This window comes from Mirounga angustirostris, unplaced genomic scaffold, assembly GCF_029215605.1.
Source record: "Mirounga angustirostris isolate CCGP_5_RB_7025 unplaced genomic scaffold, mMirAng1.0.hap1 SCAF_7, whole genome shotgun sequence".
Taxonomy (NCBI): Eukaryota; Metazoa; Chordata; class Mammalia; order Carnivora; family Phocidae; genus Mirounga; species Mirounga angustirostris.
The window spans coordinates 126,636,520-126,653,448 of NW_026991715.1; the positions used below are offsets into that span (position 1 = coordinate 126,636,520).

The 16,929-nt window shown below is 37.1% G+C and overlaps 1 protein-coding gene across 1 annotated transcript in view; it reads right to left on the reverse strand.

The window, feature by feature from the left end:
• The window catches only part of SPEF2 (sperm flagellar 2), a 167,447-nt gene that overhangs the window by 119,875 nt on the left and 30,643 nt on the right, over nucleotides 1–16,929 (reverse strand). The window contains 3 exon segments of the mRNA XM_054504500.2: nucleotides 4,348–4,516; nucleotides 7,524–7,711; nucleotides 14,024–14,212. Of these exon segments, the coding sequence (XP_054360475.1) occupies nucleotides 4,348–4,516; nucleotides 7,524–7,711; nucleotides 14,024–14,212 (546 nt within the window).

Below are 16,929 nucleotides of genomic sequence, written 5' to 3' on the forward strand. Positions count from 1 at the left end.
CTTATCTTGGGAAGTGTTTGTGTTTTAACAGATACCTCTGAAGTCTTAATCCAAATGAGTGATAATGTGGGGCATCAGGTACAATGGCAGGCAGAAGTTTCAAAGTAGAATGCCTAACAGAACATCTCAACCAAGAATGTGAAAGCAACTGCTTACTCTATTTAAAAGGCTACATTCCTGCAGGTCTAGAAACAAAAGATATAAACACATCTCCATAGTCAAAAGACAAGGTGTTAAGACTTCTTTCTCAGCAGGGGATAAACAGCAATAAAACAATTTCATTTGAAATCAAGGGTTCCTATACTTGACTGGCAAGTTTGTACTTTGAGACATTTTATGTGTCCTGAATAAACATGTATGTTATGAAATGAATTGTGTGCCTCCAAAATTCATATGTTGAGGCCTTAACCCCACTGTGATGGTATTTGGAGGCAGAGCTTTGGGGAAGTAATTAGGTTTAGAAGAGTTTATGAGATTGGGGCCCCCGTGATGGGATTAGGGTCCTTTAAGAAGGCAGACCAGAGTTCTCTCTCTCTCTGTTCATGTAAGGACACAGGGAGGTAGCCATCAGCAAGTCAGGAAGAGAGTCCTCACCAAAGAACTGAATTAGCTGGCATCCTGAACTTGGACTTTCTGGAACTGTGAGAAATGAATTCTGGTTGTTTAAGCCACCCAGTCTATAGTATTTTCTTATTGCAGCCTGAGCTAATACAACACATACCTTTTAAGTAAATAAAAATAATAATGACCTATTCACACTATCTACTAAAATTAATCAGTGTACTTGAGTCAGTTACCCATATCACTTGAGTGATACAGGCTTCAAGTTAGTATTCTATTCATAAGGGAACTGATTAAATAATACACTGCAAAGACTGGGTCATTCACTGGGAAACCAGGGAACAAGGCAAGAGCTAAGCTGGAGATCTACTGTCAGAAGCTGAGTCTAGAAAGCCATTGGATCAATACTAAAGCCTGGAGTTAAAGAGTAAGAACAAGATAGAATCTGGAGTCTTTGGGTCAAGCAAATCAGATGAGACTTATGTAGGAAAGAAACAATCCATAGCCCATTTAGTCTCACATTCCTATTCTCCAGGGGAAAAAGACCTGGTAATAAGCCATTGTATAAACAAATTTGGAGATGAGTATGTATACATCTGCTGCAGTGACAGAAGTATTGGTGTTAAACCATAACATATACAAGCACATCTTCAAAGTTCAGTTAGTGGAAAATCATAAGCCAAAAGTGTTATTGATAAAAATGTGCATTACAACACACACTGTAGGGTTAACCCAACAACCAAGTAACCTCAACCGATCGTGAATTTAAACAGCAAGTTTTCATTAAAAACAAAAAACACAGCGGTTAAAAACCATGACCAGCTTGCAACAACATTGATGATCCTTCCTCCAAAATGGTAATTCCAACTACAACTTGTTTGTGGGCATGCACAGCAGATCTCCACAAATTGCCAAGTGCTTTGTGGCGGAGACTTAGAAAAATCTGTGTCTTCAAGAAGGCATGGCCAAATTTTAGTTTATGAAGACCCAATTTTAGTAACTCCCAAACTCATTCAGTAGGTAGCTGCTAATAAGCAGCTGCTCTAAAAATCAAATGCTATGGAATTCTGGGTAATTTGCCAGTAAGAATCATGACAGGGACCTGCATTTGGGGAAGTTTGGGATTTACTAGGAGGAGTCCACTGCACAGTCGAGAACCACTAGCTGTTGGGTGGGGATGTTCTGGAACGGCTGATGCTCTCAAGCATTTGGGCTCCTGGCTTAGGCTGCTGCCCATGTCCACTGGGTCTTCAGTCTCCTCCCCACTCTCGGCTGAATAGCTCATGGTTATCCTATAACAGTGGATGTCCTGGCTGCTCCATGGGGCTGTTCCTGCTTCCTCTTGGGAGAGATAAATGATGTCCTTGGCCAGACCACTCTTAAACTAGACCTCTCTCATGTGTACCCAGTTTATAAAGTGATGATTTAGGAAATGATGTTAAGCGATAAGGGTCAAATTTTAGCCTCTATAAGATGTGTACATGAGCAAAAATTTGTTTTTATGCCTATTTCTAGGTGTAATATTTAAAAATTTTAAGCAACATAGCTTACGCTGACAGAGCTTTAAAAGTGTGGGCTCGAAGCCCGGCTGTATCCGTTCTTTCAGGATGCTGGGTCTGGGTGCAACAATAGAGTATGCTAAGAATGTAAACCCTTCGGAGACTAATTTCTAAGTTATGCATTTACTTGAAGGATTAAAAATCCTGAGTACATTTAGCAGTGATAAATGTGGACAATGGTTTCCTTTAGCTAAGCCGCCAATTGTTGCCCCTCTTCCTCCTATGAAAGGCTATTTACGCCAGATAATACAGTTTACAAGTTGAAGCATTTATTTTTTACTTATATGCAGGAACATATAACAAGTTTCTAAAGAGACAAAAGGTCTAATAACGGAATGATAATAGGATAGTTTACAGTAATATCCTGATACCTGTGTATGGTCTATTTTCTATCATGCAGTCAAAAGGAACAGAGCATACAAACATATATCAGAAATCCTAGGGTAATTTTCATTTCTAGGAAAACAGCAAAGGCTATAAACAAAATAAACTGTATTGCTAGACGGTCACATACTCCTAACAAAAGTTTATAATTTCCTGCAAAAGAAACATACCAGCTGCTTCAGGATGTGGGTAAGACAAGCATGCTCCTGTGGTAATGATTTCCCAAACAAGAAAAAAGTTAGAAAGGCAAATCTTTGCTAAGCTGCAGACTACCAGGTCTCCTGATTTATGAAAGCAATAAGAATAGAGTAGATAGAGCTGTTAAAGAAAATGCTTAGAAATAAATATTCTATACATTAGTAAAATCTGTCAAATAAAATGACTTTTAATTTACAACAGAAAAAAATACCTTCACATATTTTACTATTGTCAGAGCATTTATTATGTAGCATGATATTTTAGGTTGACACACTAGATCTACTATATTCCACAACCATACAACATAAATATGCATGGATATCCCGTAAAGTTCTAGTCAATTCTTAAATAAAAATTCTCTTAATGATACAAATATAGATTCATCCAATTACAATGATGTACATTCAATTTGTCATAAGCTCACTTTTTTCTTTATCATTTTATCATAAATTTATCTTTTTAAAAATTTTTTAAATTTTTTTATTTTAAGTAGGCTCCATGTCCAGCATGGAGCCCAGAGTGGGGCTTGAGCCCACCACCCCAAATCAAGACCTGAGCTGAGATCAAAAGTCGGATACTTAACCAACTGAGCCACCCAGCTGCCCCCATAAATCTATCTTTTTTCAATATTTACATATTAGTGCTATTTCACACTTTGCCCTGTTCATTGTCATTCATTCATTTTATTCATGCATCCTTTTGACAAACATTTACTGTGTATTTGCTAAATATCAGCAAATGATTAGGTCAAATCGTTCTTCCTTCTCAATTTTTCATGTTGCACTTACTACCCTTCTAAATGTCATTCAGTGATAAAATCATGGGCCTCATTCTTCATTCCATTGATGCGCATTTACCTAGAACTGCCATCTGATAGCTATTAATTTTACATCTTTCTTCCTAAAGGTGAGATGAAATTCAGTGGGGAGAGCAGGGCGGTGAGGAAAGAAATTAATATGTACTATTTGTATCCAACATGCAGTGCACTTGACTAAGTATTTAACATGTATTACCTTAAATAAGCTTCATAACAACAAAATAAAGTAGGTATGTTTTTATCCCCATTTCATAACTTGGGAAACTGAGTCTCTCCCAGGCTGCCTAGGTTTTACCTTGGTCTGCCTGACCCCAAAGGCTTTTAAGCAGCTCTTTAAGCACAAGTGTCACCCCTCACTTTTTCAAATCTCTCAATAATGTTTTGCTTGAATCTATGCTACTCCTAAAACTCAGACCTTCTACTCTTCCACATGCCTCTAAAAACTACATACTATTTAAATAAATTACTAAAGAAATATCTTTATGCAAGGGTTTTTGTAGCAAAGGTAGACAGCTCATACAAAGAAAATGCTAATGAATAAATTAAAATATTTAAAAAATTCTAAAATCTATCAGCCCTAACGATGTATTATGTTTTATTTTTTTCAGACCACTCTCCTACTATTACTGGGAGTAACAGATAACAGATTATGAATAGGCTAGGCATTTAAAACTCAGTATATAAATACAAATTAAACCAAGGGAAAAGCCAAATATAAAAAGTCCATTTTTATTAATAGGGATGAAAATAACATGTCATAAAATTAATGTTAAAGAAACACCATGTATTATGTTGCATTCTCTCTCATTATTCCCTACTAGTAAGTACCTTATATTCTTCATAATCATTGCTATCGAGCAAGTCCCTCTTATCCAGTTCTGTAAGTTGTTCTGCAGAGGGCTTAGCTGGTAGATGCTTAATGGAGGCTTGCTCATATATGGGCTTTCCATTAAAAAACAGTTCCTTCCAGTCATACATCAACTTATATGGAATCATACTATAGCAAAAAAGATTTAAAAAAAGGTTGAGATGAATCAATGGTTAGTCAAATATACACCTTAAACCTTAGTCTTTGTATTATCATATTCATTCCCCATGGTCTGCTGTTTGAGGCTAGGAATTCCACTTACTATTACTGTATATTACTAATGGCTAGTAGAACGTTTCAGACTTAGTAGGTTTGAATGAATCAACGTTACTTCAAGCCACTGGTTCCTCAAACTTTCATATTGACTGTGCACTAACAGAACAATATATCTGAAAATAATGAGCACTATCCTAAAACTTAGGTTCTTCTAAAACAATTCCCAGCTATGCCATTAAATGGCTGTGCAATCTTAGGAAATCCTTTAAATGCTCTACTATTAGTGTCTTCCTGTGCAAAATGAACAGACTGAGTATTTTCCAAAGCCCTTTTAGGATGGCAGCTGGTTTCCACATTTGCAAATAATTTGTAATAGAAAAATCAAATGTATGGTGGTTTTATTGTCATTGTCTATTTGATAACCTTTAAAATTACTTTTCAGTAACTATTTCTACTTAAATCTGATGAATGATTAAGAGGTAATCAGGACAGGCTGATGGGAAAATAGCTTCAAGAAGAACAAAATGCAAGGAAGGAAAGAGTCTGACATGATTCTGATGCATTTCTCTAGAAATAGTTGGACTAGAACTTGAAATTACAACAAAACAAGCAGTTTTTCATTTATTTCAGTCTGATACATGCCACATGGATGAAACGTGAAGACATTAGGTTAAATGAAATAAGCCAGACACTAAAAGAACAAATCATATACAACTTCATTTATATTAGATACCCAGAATAGACAAACTCACAGAGATCAAAAGTAGAACAGAGGTTTATCAGGGGCTGGAGAGTTATTAAATGTGTACAGAGCTTCAGTTTGGAATAATAAAAAAGTTCTGGAGATGGATGGTGGTGACAGTTGCATAATAATGTAAATGTACTTATGCCACTGAAGAGTATATCTAAAATGATTAGAAGGGTAAATTTTATGTTATGTATGTTTTGCCACAATAAGAAAAGTAGTATTTCAATTAAATGTACAATTTCAAATATAATCACCTTATGTTTTCCATTAATAAAATATTTACAGTTGCTAAGGGTTACTTTGTAGAGATATGGAAGTTTAGAAATTGATAAGCTCAGGCATGGAAATATTATAACATCAGAATTATTGAAATGTCATTGGTTTCTATGGTGAAGTGATTAATAACTTATAAATTGTCCAAAACTTAATCTTACAGTTGCTTAGTTAATATCCTATTATCTGAATATTAATAATTTTAAGAAGCAATCTAAAAAGTCAGTTCTTCTGAGTAGGTTGATACCAAAAATATACCTGAGCTTTAGAAAAAAATAGATACTGATAATATCTTGTTCAATGAAGTAACATGATTTTATCTTGACTCTTAGCAGTCTAGACTAATATAATATATGTGTCACTGTTGTGTTCAATTGCAATTAAAAGACACTTATACAATACACAAAAAATGGATTAAAGACTCTAATGTAAGACCTGAAATCATAAAACTCCTAAAAGAAAACATAGGCAGTAAGCTCTCTGATATTGGTCTTGACAATGATTTTTTGGATTTGATACCAAAAGCAAAGGCAACAAAAGCAAAAATAAGCAAGCATGACTTTATCCAACTTAAAAGATTCTGCAAGGCAAAGGAAACAATCAACAAAAAGAAAAGGCGATCTACTGAATGGGGGAAAACATTTGCAAATCACATACCTGATAATATCCAAAATATAAAGAACTCATACAACTCAATAGCAAAAAAAAAAAAGCACACAATCCAATTTTTTAAATGGGCAGAGGATCTGAATAGACATTTTTCCAAAGTAGACATAAAGATGGCCAACAGGTACATGAAAAGATGCTCAACATCACTAATCATCAGGAAAATGCAAATCAAAACCACAATGAGATATCACCTCACACCTGTCAGAATGGCTGGTATCAAAAAAAGAAGAAATAAAAAGTAAGGATGTGGAGAAAAGGGAACCCGTGTGTACTGTTGGTGGGAATGTAAACTGGTGCAGCCACTGTGAGAAACAGTGGGTTCTCAAGAAGATCTCAGTCTAGGTAATTTTGAGATGTGTACACATTTAAATGGGTCACCTTATCTTTGTCCTTGTGGAATCACTTTCACTGAGATCTACTGTGATGTCATTCCCCTTTAGCTCTCAGCAAAGAGTATCACAAGAAATAAGTCTATGAAGCCAGATGATACATTTGCTCAAAAGATGTTGCTGAGGACACTCTCCACTAGATCCACAGCACTACTCAGTGTACCTTAGGTGAGGGTACCACATGAGTGAACTATTGTTGTAAACTGAGTGCCAAGAAAAGTTCTGTATTTTGTAAAGAACCAGAACAGAAAATGGAAAACACATGACAGGCTGTATTTCCCTTTATACTTTGACCACCAGGAAGCTCAGATAAAATTTGCAGCTCAGTTGCAGCAAGTGGCAAAATCTCCTGCTGCTAATATAACCGTGTTCTGGTTTATCCCTTGTTCTTAACTTTCTACTTTAATTTGGATTTTCCTTTGTTCTTATTCTGGCATATTATTAATATATTTTGTATTGTTGAATATTTCCTTATAAATGCATTAATTCCTTTTAGAAACAAGGTGCAACGAAAATAAACAGATTTAATGACCAGTAATCTTCAAATAATTCCAGTCTTTTAGGAAGTTCCAAGTGTTTCAAATAAATTATCATAGTTATCTTTGTAAATTATAATTTAGACATAAAGTTTAAATGTTAAAAGACATATAAATACACCTTAAATAAGGCTCATCAGTGGGTGAATTAAGTCAGTAATCCAGGTATCCTGGACCCCACTTCTTAGTATTTTTTCAAGAAAAATTTTTGTCTCTATTATCAACTGAGTGTCTACATTACAATCTTATCCTTTCTCACTTTCTGTGATGTCTCTACTGTAACAATTATAAAAAACAACACTTACTTATTTGTCAACATTCGGTAGTCTGCCACCTTAGTGGACAAATCAAGTATTTGATCCAAAATTTCTGCACATATAGTGTAATGCTTTTTGTAACGAGCTTGAGCTCTTTCCACAGCAATCTGTTCATGAATTTCCTTCTCTCTGATGGCTTGTTCTTCAAAATCAATCTTGGCTTGTCTGGCCAAAGCCTAAGAAAGGCAAAGACGTTTTTAAGTCAATGTAATTGTGCGAAGATTCACGTGAAAATAATATCATTTCAATAGGCGAAAAGTGAAACACACTTTTACACCAAGAAAAACTTAATCACGAAAGAGCCTTTCTCCTTATTAACTACTGAGTATGATGGCAAAGACGATATTGGAAATATTCCACCTTTAGCTTATCTTATCAGCAAAATATAATACAGAGAACAGTGGTCTAACTGTGGAAAGCCCAATGTAGATTAATGATAAATTGGATCTTAAGTGTTTAAAAAGAAGCCTTGAGTTCATGGTTTGCAAACAGTCAGAGTCAGGGATCACAGAGAAACAGGCAAGTTTGTGCCAGACCCAAGCATTGCTGGCCCTTTCGAACCCATCTTAGGAGCCTTAACCTGACATATCTTCTCCGCCCGGCCAGTGCCCCCCGTCTTTTCATGAGAGTTCTAGGATACTGATTGATACTTAGAAAGTATTTTGGAAGATCCCTGATATTATTGGCTTGAGAATATCACACATGTGCCAACAAATGTTAAATGTATTTAGACAACAACAACAACAAAAACATTCTGCTGTTATAGCCTTAATAAATTGGTAAAATTCACTCAGAGAGAACATTTATTTCTGCAGAAAGTAATGAAATACTTACAGTTTGTCATGACCCTCTGCTTGGTTTGCACTATTATTTTGTTTAGAGAAACTCTTTCTTCACACAAAGTGCAAAGGTCAAACTCAGCATGACTAAATGCTGCTTTTCAAATAGCTATCCCAGCTCCTTGAGAAATTCTATCCTGTGCTAACATGCTCCAGAAACCAGACTTGCCTCCTGTAACTTAACCCGATGAGTATAAAATGGAGGTGAACTTGGGCCTTGGAGGAGCTGCCGTCAGTCAAGCCCCAGCCTGTATACCGAAGTCAAGTCCTAGGCTCCTAGCCCGAGCCTCCCTTAGCCTCCATGTCCTCAGGGTGAAGTGGGGTATTAAAAAGACTTGGCATACACAGAAAAACTCACTGAGCCATCCAATCACGGCAAATATTTTTTATGATACTACTCACAGATGACTAAATGCCTGACAATGGACTGCTTTTGTCCACTGAACTAAATGGAAGGTTCATTTGTTTTTGTTATTGTTGTTTTATTTTGTTTGTTTTCTTTTTATTGGGAAAGAGGTTGGGCTGGGTGACCCCTGAGGTCAGTCCAGTACATTTGGCAAGTTCCGGAATCACACCAGAATTTGTTATTGCTGTATTGTTCTGTGGGCCCAGTCTTCCTGGGGAAAGCATACCATTTCAGTACAAAGCTTTATGGCGTGCTTCATCACCTGTGAAGAGGTCAGAGGAAGAGGAGTCTAAAAGAGCAGGAGTAGCCAGATGAGAATTTGTGGAGTGACAGTAAAATGGGGTGTGAAGTTGCTTGACTGCAGAGTGCCTGTAAAGCATGTGGAAATGTTTCGGGCGGGAACGGACCCAAGCCTTACAGGGACCCGCGGAATGATCCCACAGAAAGGCAGCAGCTTTCACCTGGGTGCTGTCTCCCTCCCTCCCACCCTCTGTGCCTTTCTTCCTTCTTTACAGCTACTAGTCTTCTACCTTTACCCCACCCCGCCTCCCTGTGCTAAACCCACAATTTCCTGTCGCATTACGGCAAACTGGGTTGAAGCCCTAAAAAAAGAAAGAAGGAAAAGGAAAAAGGAAGTCTGTGGGAGGTAGTCAATCTCGGTGGTTATGAGCCCAGACTCTGGAGTCAGCTAGAGCTGACTGTGCTCCTGCCCACACCACTCACAGGCTGTGTGAAGGTGAGCTTTCTAAGTCTTGTTTCCCTTATGTGTAAAATGTAGACAAGGATAGTGTCAACTTCCAAAGGCTGTTGCGAGAATTATATGTGCATGTGACAAACATAGCTCAATGCTGGACTCACAATAAATGCTCAAAAAATGTTAAATATTATTATAATTAAGTACTACTACTAATAATAGGCAGATTAGAAATTTGAAATCAGAAACACTTAATATAGAATAGATGCCCAATTACCTTAAAGGATGAGATAAGCAGATTTAATCTAAATACAAAACCAAAACAGACAAAAACTGATGAAGGACAACACAAAGTTCTTTCTCTCTCTCTCTATTTTTCTCTCTCCCTTCTCTCTCTCCCTTTCTGCATCATTCCTACCCCCGCCCCCCGGCCTTTCTTGAAATGTACCAGACATTGGCCTAAGCCCTGGGGAAACAGTAGTGAGCAGAAGCAAACATGATCCCTTTCCTCATAGAGCTTACATTCAGTGGGAGAGGCAGTGAAAAAGCCATACAATAAATGTATACCTGCACAATATGATACATGTCACAAGGAAGGACGATGGTGTATGGCCCATCACAGGAGGCTGATAAGAAGTGACCTGTGCAGAGAGTTCTGAAAGATGAGGATTAACTGGGGAAAGGCATAAGGGAAGAAGGGGATTAGCAGAAGAAATGACTTGTTCAAAGATCTGAGAGCAGAACAGGATGGCCAGAGTCTGGGAGACAGAGGGGAGCAATGTATGAGCAGGGATCTCATCGAAGAGAAGCCATGAGTGGGTTTTTGAGTATGAGGGCAATGGTCAAATCTGAGAGTCAAGAAGATTCCTCTGGCTGCACAATGGAGGATGATTTGGAGGAGATGATAATAGGGCAGGTAATTTGTATAAGGTATCTCTAATTTCCCCTTCCTTCATTTCTAACAGGTCTTTTTTAACTCCTGCTTCAGGGAGCTTCTTCAGGACAGAAAAGTAGAAACTGTTGGAAATCCCTCCTCACTTTAAAGGACTCTATCCAAAGGCAAATTAATCTAGGTCACTCCAAGGGAGAGGAGAGGAGGGGAGATTTTGAGAGCAAAGAGAAAGAGGAAGAGATGTGTGCCCACTCCCTGGCACTTCCTCGGGAGCAGCAGAGCCTCAGAAGGGAGCATGTGAGGGACCAGCAAAAGTTGGAATGGCCTCTGCGAAGACATGTGCCACTGGAGGCAATGTGTGGGCTGGGGTAACTGAGGTCTCAAAGGCAACAGGCTGGGCCTGGGCCTGATGACTGCAGGGTTTCCCTGATGACTTGGTCTGTGACCTGAGGCACCGTGCATCTGTGCATTTCTGTGGGCAGAGGTGGATTGCTGGAGTTCGAGCTTAGGCTGATTTAAAGAATATAAAGAATGTTATGTTCTTGCATACCCCAACTGTGGTTGCTAATTCATAGTCACTCAAAATGGACGAAGGAGACCACTGTAGTAGTGGTAGTAGAGTAGTAGTAGAGACTGGGCTGGTGGTGTAGACATGGGGAAAAATGGACAAATTGAAGAGATATTTAGTACATGAAATTGACAAGACTTAGTGATGTTTTGGATACATTAGAAAGGGTGAAGTAGGGTTCAAGTGGATCCCGAAGTTTTGCACTTGCATAACCGAATAAATAGTGTCACCATTTATGGAAATACGGAAATTTGAAAAAGACCAGTTTAGTAAGAAGGGTCATAAATTTGGCTTTAACATGGTGAATTTGAGGTATCACTGAGATGTAGGAGTACAGATGTCCGGAAAGCAGTTGAACATATGGGTCTCTACTGCAAAGGACAAGATATGCATGACTCGTCTGTCTATTGCAGCAATTACATGCCATGGTCGTGCATTAAGAGACTGTCTAAGGAAATAACATAAAGGAGCAAAGAAAGAGGCCTAGAATTAAGCTTTAAGGAACCCTGACATTAAATGTTTTGGTATTAGAGGAGAATGAGCCTACAAAGGAAGGCCAAGAAGGGGCAGCCAATGAAGTAGGAAGAAAACCAGGAGTGCTTCCACAGCAGAACTCAACAGAAAGGGACCATGTAATAGCAGATTAATAATTAATATTAATAACATGAGATATTATTAATAGCCTGCATCATTAACAGACTTTTTATTTTTTAATTTTTTTGAATATTTATTTATTTATTTGAGAGACAGAGCGTGAGAGCAGGGGTTGGGGCAGAGGAAGAGGGAGAGAATCCCAAGCAGACTCCCCACTGAGTGTGGAGCCCAATGCAGGGCTTTATCCCAGGACCCTGAGATCATGACCTGAGCCAAAATCGAGAGTCAGATGCTTAACTAACTGAGCCACCCAGGCACCCCATTAACAGACTTTTAAAATTTGTAATAGGTTTAAAAGTACTTCTAGAATTCTCCTCCTTCTCCCACCACAAATGATAACAAAAACTAAAAAAATAGTAAAAAGTAATAAAAACAATTTAAAAAACTCTCCTCTTCACAAAAGTGAAGCAGTAGAATTATCTGCTGTGGGGAACAAAATCTAATTTGTTTATTTAGTGCATGAGACTAGGAAGAAAAGGTAACAGTGTTCCTTTGGCAACTTCAATTCAGTATTTATTTCTTTGGCTCCTACTCACACACCAGCCACTGCTGATGTAGGAGGTAATAAATTCAGTGTTTGCGGAGATAACCCGTGAAATCAAGCCACCTCACAGAGAGGGGGGCCAAGGAAGCAGATACCTCAGCTTTAAGGAAAGGCACTCATTGTGAGAGGATGGGATATAATTTTTTCAGATGCTACAGAACCTCACAGTTCTGTCTCTGAGGCTCTAGCAGGCCTGAATATTCCAGTCCTCTGAAGTCGGTTCAGGCCTAGTTAAAGAAAAAAGCAGGTAATGCTTCTCATCACAGTGAGCCCAGTCCTGCTATAAATGCTTTACTATTCTGTACTTCATCAACTGGGCTTGAAGCAAACATATTTTTCAACAGGCACTTAAAAGGTTAGCTAAACACATCATTTCTAATGTAAGCAAATGCTATTCAATCCATTCAAGTTCACTCTTGTCAAAAAAGAGGGATGAAACAATTATCCAGATAATTCAGCTCTTAAAGAGAACACTTGAGATCAGGGATCCTACAGCTCAAATTCATGGAGCCATGGAGGTATAGTTCTTCACCCCTACCCCTAACATTTCAGCTATGTCTATTCTACAAAAGACAAAAGCACCATTTTCCTGACTTTCAAATGATATTTCTAAAAACTGCATATTTTTGGCAAAAGCTGTATTTATTTTCATGGAATATCACAGTGTAAACCACAAATCTGATAAATAAAGCATTCCCTTCCTATTTTCTATGTGGTTTTCTCTTTTATTCAGCCTAGCTTTGTGACTATTTTATGGCACTAAAGACAGGCTATATAAAATGCCACTCACATGAGTTTTGTATTTCTTCAATCAAATCTGGACCAACAGATTGAATAAATTTGAACTCTATCTCCAGTAGGAAATAGGCAAGAAGTAATCTACATAATCCATTGATAAACTAGATCTATTTTGATGATTAGAATCCATATATACATAAAGATAAGGAAAAATATTAATGTATTAAATAATCGGAAGATTAGATATTTTGATTTTCAGAGCCATAAAAGGACCTAGACACAATGATACCACAGTAGCCGAGAGCATACCTCTCATCCGGATCTTGGTGTCTGTGTACCATTCTCAAATACGATCAACAAGATCGTACACTGGATAAGTGGCCTATTTGGGTCTGGAGGAAGGAATAATACACTATGGGCCTGATAAAATCCTGTTTTATCAGAAAGCAAGGAGTCATTTATTAAAGACTAATGGTATCTTATAAAAAGGAGGCAGCTTAAAAGTGCTCTCACTGCCTGAGAATGTTCACCTAAAATAACCAACACCAATACCATCCTAGTAAACTTAGCAGATTTTAAAGGAAATTAAAGCTCTGTATACATCTAGAAAATTGGAGTAATCACACAAGGAACTGAAAATTAGATTATCATTAATTGTTTTGACAATAGCACTTTTACCTAAAGAAAATGGAATAATGTATTTAAGATATTCAAGGAAAGAGAATGTGAACTAGGGATTCTATATACAGCAAAACTGACAATCAGGTATAAAAGTTAAATCTATACTGTTATCAGTATACAATACACAATATCCGATACAACATACATGGAATATTGTTCCCTGAGCCCTTCTTGAGGAATCTACTGGAGAATGAGTTTCAGGCAACAAAATTACCAGAGAGACATAGACATAAAGATGGGTGGTGAACATCAAATATTGGTGGAATCAAGACTAGAGGGGGAGAGTGTAATATGTAGAAGCTCTATGCGCTGTCAGTGTAGTTACACAAAAATAAAAATGGGAAGGTAAGAGAGAGATCATATAAAAATTAACTCTTTTTAAGTGATGGGCAACTAAATGCAGTTTTGTTTACCTTGACTTGGTAGAAAGGATCAAAAGTAACCTTAGATTTTTAAGGGAGCTATTGTTTACCGCTTCCCGATCAAGAGCATCCTGGAAATCTTTAAGTCGTCTTTCTTCATATTGTTTTTCTCGGAAAATTCTGTTCTGCCATAAAACTTCCTTTTCATGCCGAACATGCATCAGCTGCACAGCGATCCTGCGCTCCTGCTGGGACTGCCGCATCAGCCGATTAATCAACTGCTCCTCCCGATATGCCTCCTGAAAACACCATTGGAGGAGCCAATTATTTGTCAAGGCCATGTCCAAATTTCCCATTGGGTTAAGAAGCCTATGTATAAATAATGTGTACAAGGCAGAGTAGTCCTCGGCATCTACTTCTGTCATTTGATTTAAATTTGAACATGGCAAAAATCAAGTTATAAAAATGAAGATTTCCAACAAAGGTTGTACCATTTTGGTATCTGGAAGCACTATGATCTTGCAAGTCACAATGATTTTAAATGAATTATTACTTTGTTTAAAATCCAATGAAAAATAAATTAGGTGACTGTTTTCAAGGTTTTGTAAACAAAGGATCTGATTCTCAATTTAAAAGCATGTTTTCAGAAATTTGAAATTCCTGAAATAAGTACTGGTTGTAATTACAAAAACAAATGTAGACTTTGGCTGAAGATGCAGATCTAGTTAGTTGCCAGTTTGGATATCTCACTACCTGTGTGAGAAAAAGCTGCAATCTGATGGAATGGGAAGACTGGAGCAGAGTCTAAGGGGTCATGACCTACTGTTTGTCTCAGAAAATCTGATTGGTTGTAATCTGAAAGAGAAACCAGATGCATTCTCCTGGCTCTCTCGTCTATTTTAAGAGAGTAGAAGGGGAGTCAGTATGTGAGCAGTGGAAAAAAGCATTAAATTGGGAATCAAAAGCCACTGCAGCTCCAGTCTTACCATTAATTGGCCGTATGGCCTTGGACAAGTAACTTGGATATTCAGGGCCTACTGCTTGACAGGTGAAATGAGGGGTTTAGGTGGAAGATGATCTTCAAAGCCCCTTCAAGCTCTCATTCTGTCTAAACAGAGACATCATGTGGAAGGAGGAGGTAATTAAAGTTCTCAAGGGGGAAGACATAAAAGAATGCTTAAACATTGGAGTTGTCCATTTAACACTCAACAATCCAACTATTTAGGAAGAAAATCTAGCATTATTAATGATATTGTTTCAAATGATCTCTGCCACTATGAGATTACAGGAGAAATATCCTATATATTTCCAGAATCTGGAGGCAAATAATAATAACAACACTCTATAGTAAATTCCAAAACTTGAACCTGGGAATTATATAAAAATGTAGATTAAATAAAATTTCTCAACGGAAAATAAATATGAATTTTTTAGTAACATATATAAGCACAGGCCTCACCCCAGAGCTGTGATTTGAGTTTGATTCAGTAGGTCTGAGGTGAGGTCCAATTATTTACATTACTGAAAATTTCTAGGTGATTCTGATGCTGCTGGTCCAGGAATCACAATAAGAACCACTAGAGTAAACCAATAAACAAACTGAGAGGACTAACAACTTCTCCATGTTGTTTTCATTAACCTTTTTGATAATGTCAATAGATGCGGAAAAAGCATCTGAAAAAATTCAGTATCCTTTCAAGATCAAAACTCTTAACAAATTAGGTAGGGAAGGAATGTAACTCAATATAATGAAGGCCATGTATGACAAGCCCACAGATAACATCATAATCAATGGTATGATGCTAAAACCTATCAGCTTGCCAGCATTCCTTTAAGATCTGGAATAAGACCAAGATGCTTATTCTCACCGTTTCTTTTTAGCATAGTACTGGAAGTCTTAGCCAGCACCATTAACAAGAAAAAGAATAAAAGGCATCCAGATTAGAAAGGATGAAGTAAAATAGTCTCTGTTTGCATATGATATGATTTATATACAGAAAACTCTAAAGACTTCAACAACAGCAACATAAAAAATCTGTTCGAACTGAAACAATTTCAGTAAAGTTGCAGGATACAAAATCAATATACAAAAAATCACACATATAAAAATGTGTTCCTATATGCAATGAATAATCTGAAAAAAATTGAGAAAACAATCCAGCATAATTGCATTATAGAATCAAAAATAATAAAATATTTAGGAATAAATTCAACTAAGGAGGTAAAAGATCTGTGAACTAAAACTATAAAACATTGATGAAAGGAATTGAAGAATACACAAATAGATGGAAAGATATCCCATGTTCATGGATTAGAAGAATTAATAATGCTAAAATGTCCATAATATCTAAAGTAATCTACAGATTTAATAAAATCACTATCAAATTTCCAATAGCATTTTTCACAAAAATAAAAAAAAATACTAAAATTCATATGGAACAACAAAAAACTCCGAATAGCTAAAGCAATCTTGAGCAAGAGGAACAGAACTGTAGGCATTCCTAATTTCAATATATACTACAAAGTCACAGTATTCAAAACAGTAGGGTAATGGCATAAAAACAGACATATAGACCAATGGAATAGAAAAGAGAGCCCAGAAATAAATCCATGCTTGTACAGTCGACTGATCTTCAACAAGAGTGCTAAAGCTACATAATGGGGAAAGGACAATCTCTTCAACAAGTGGTGCTGGAAAAATTAGATGTCCACATGCAGAAGAATGAAAATGTACCCTTAACTCACACTGTATACAAAAATCAACTCAAAATGTATTAAAGACTTACACATAAGACCCAAAACTATAAAACTACTAGAAGAAAGTACAGGGAGAAAAAACTTCTTGACATTGGTCTAAGCAATGATTTTTTTCTTTTTAATATGACCCCCACCGCACAGGCAACAAAAGCAAACATACACAAGTAAGATTGCATCTGACTAATAAGCTTCTACACAGTAAAGGAGACCATCAACAGAGTGAAGGGGCAACCTATAGAATGGGAGAAAATATTTGCAA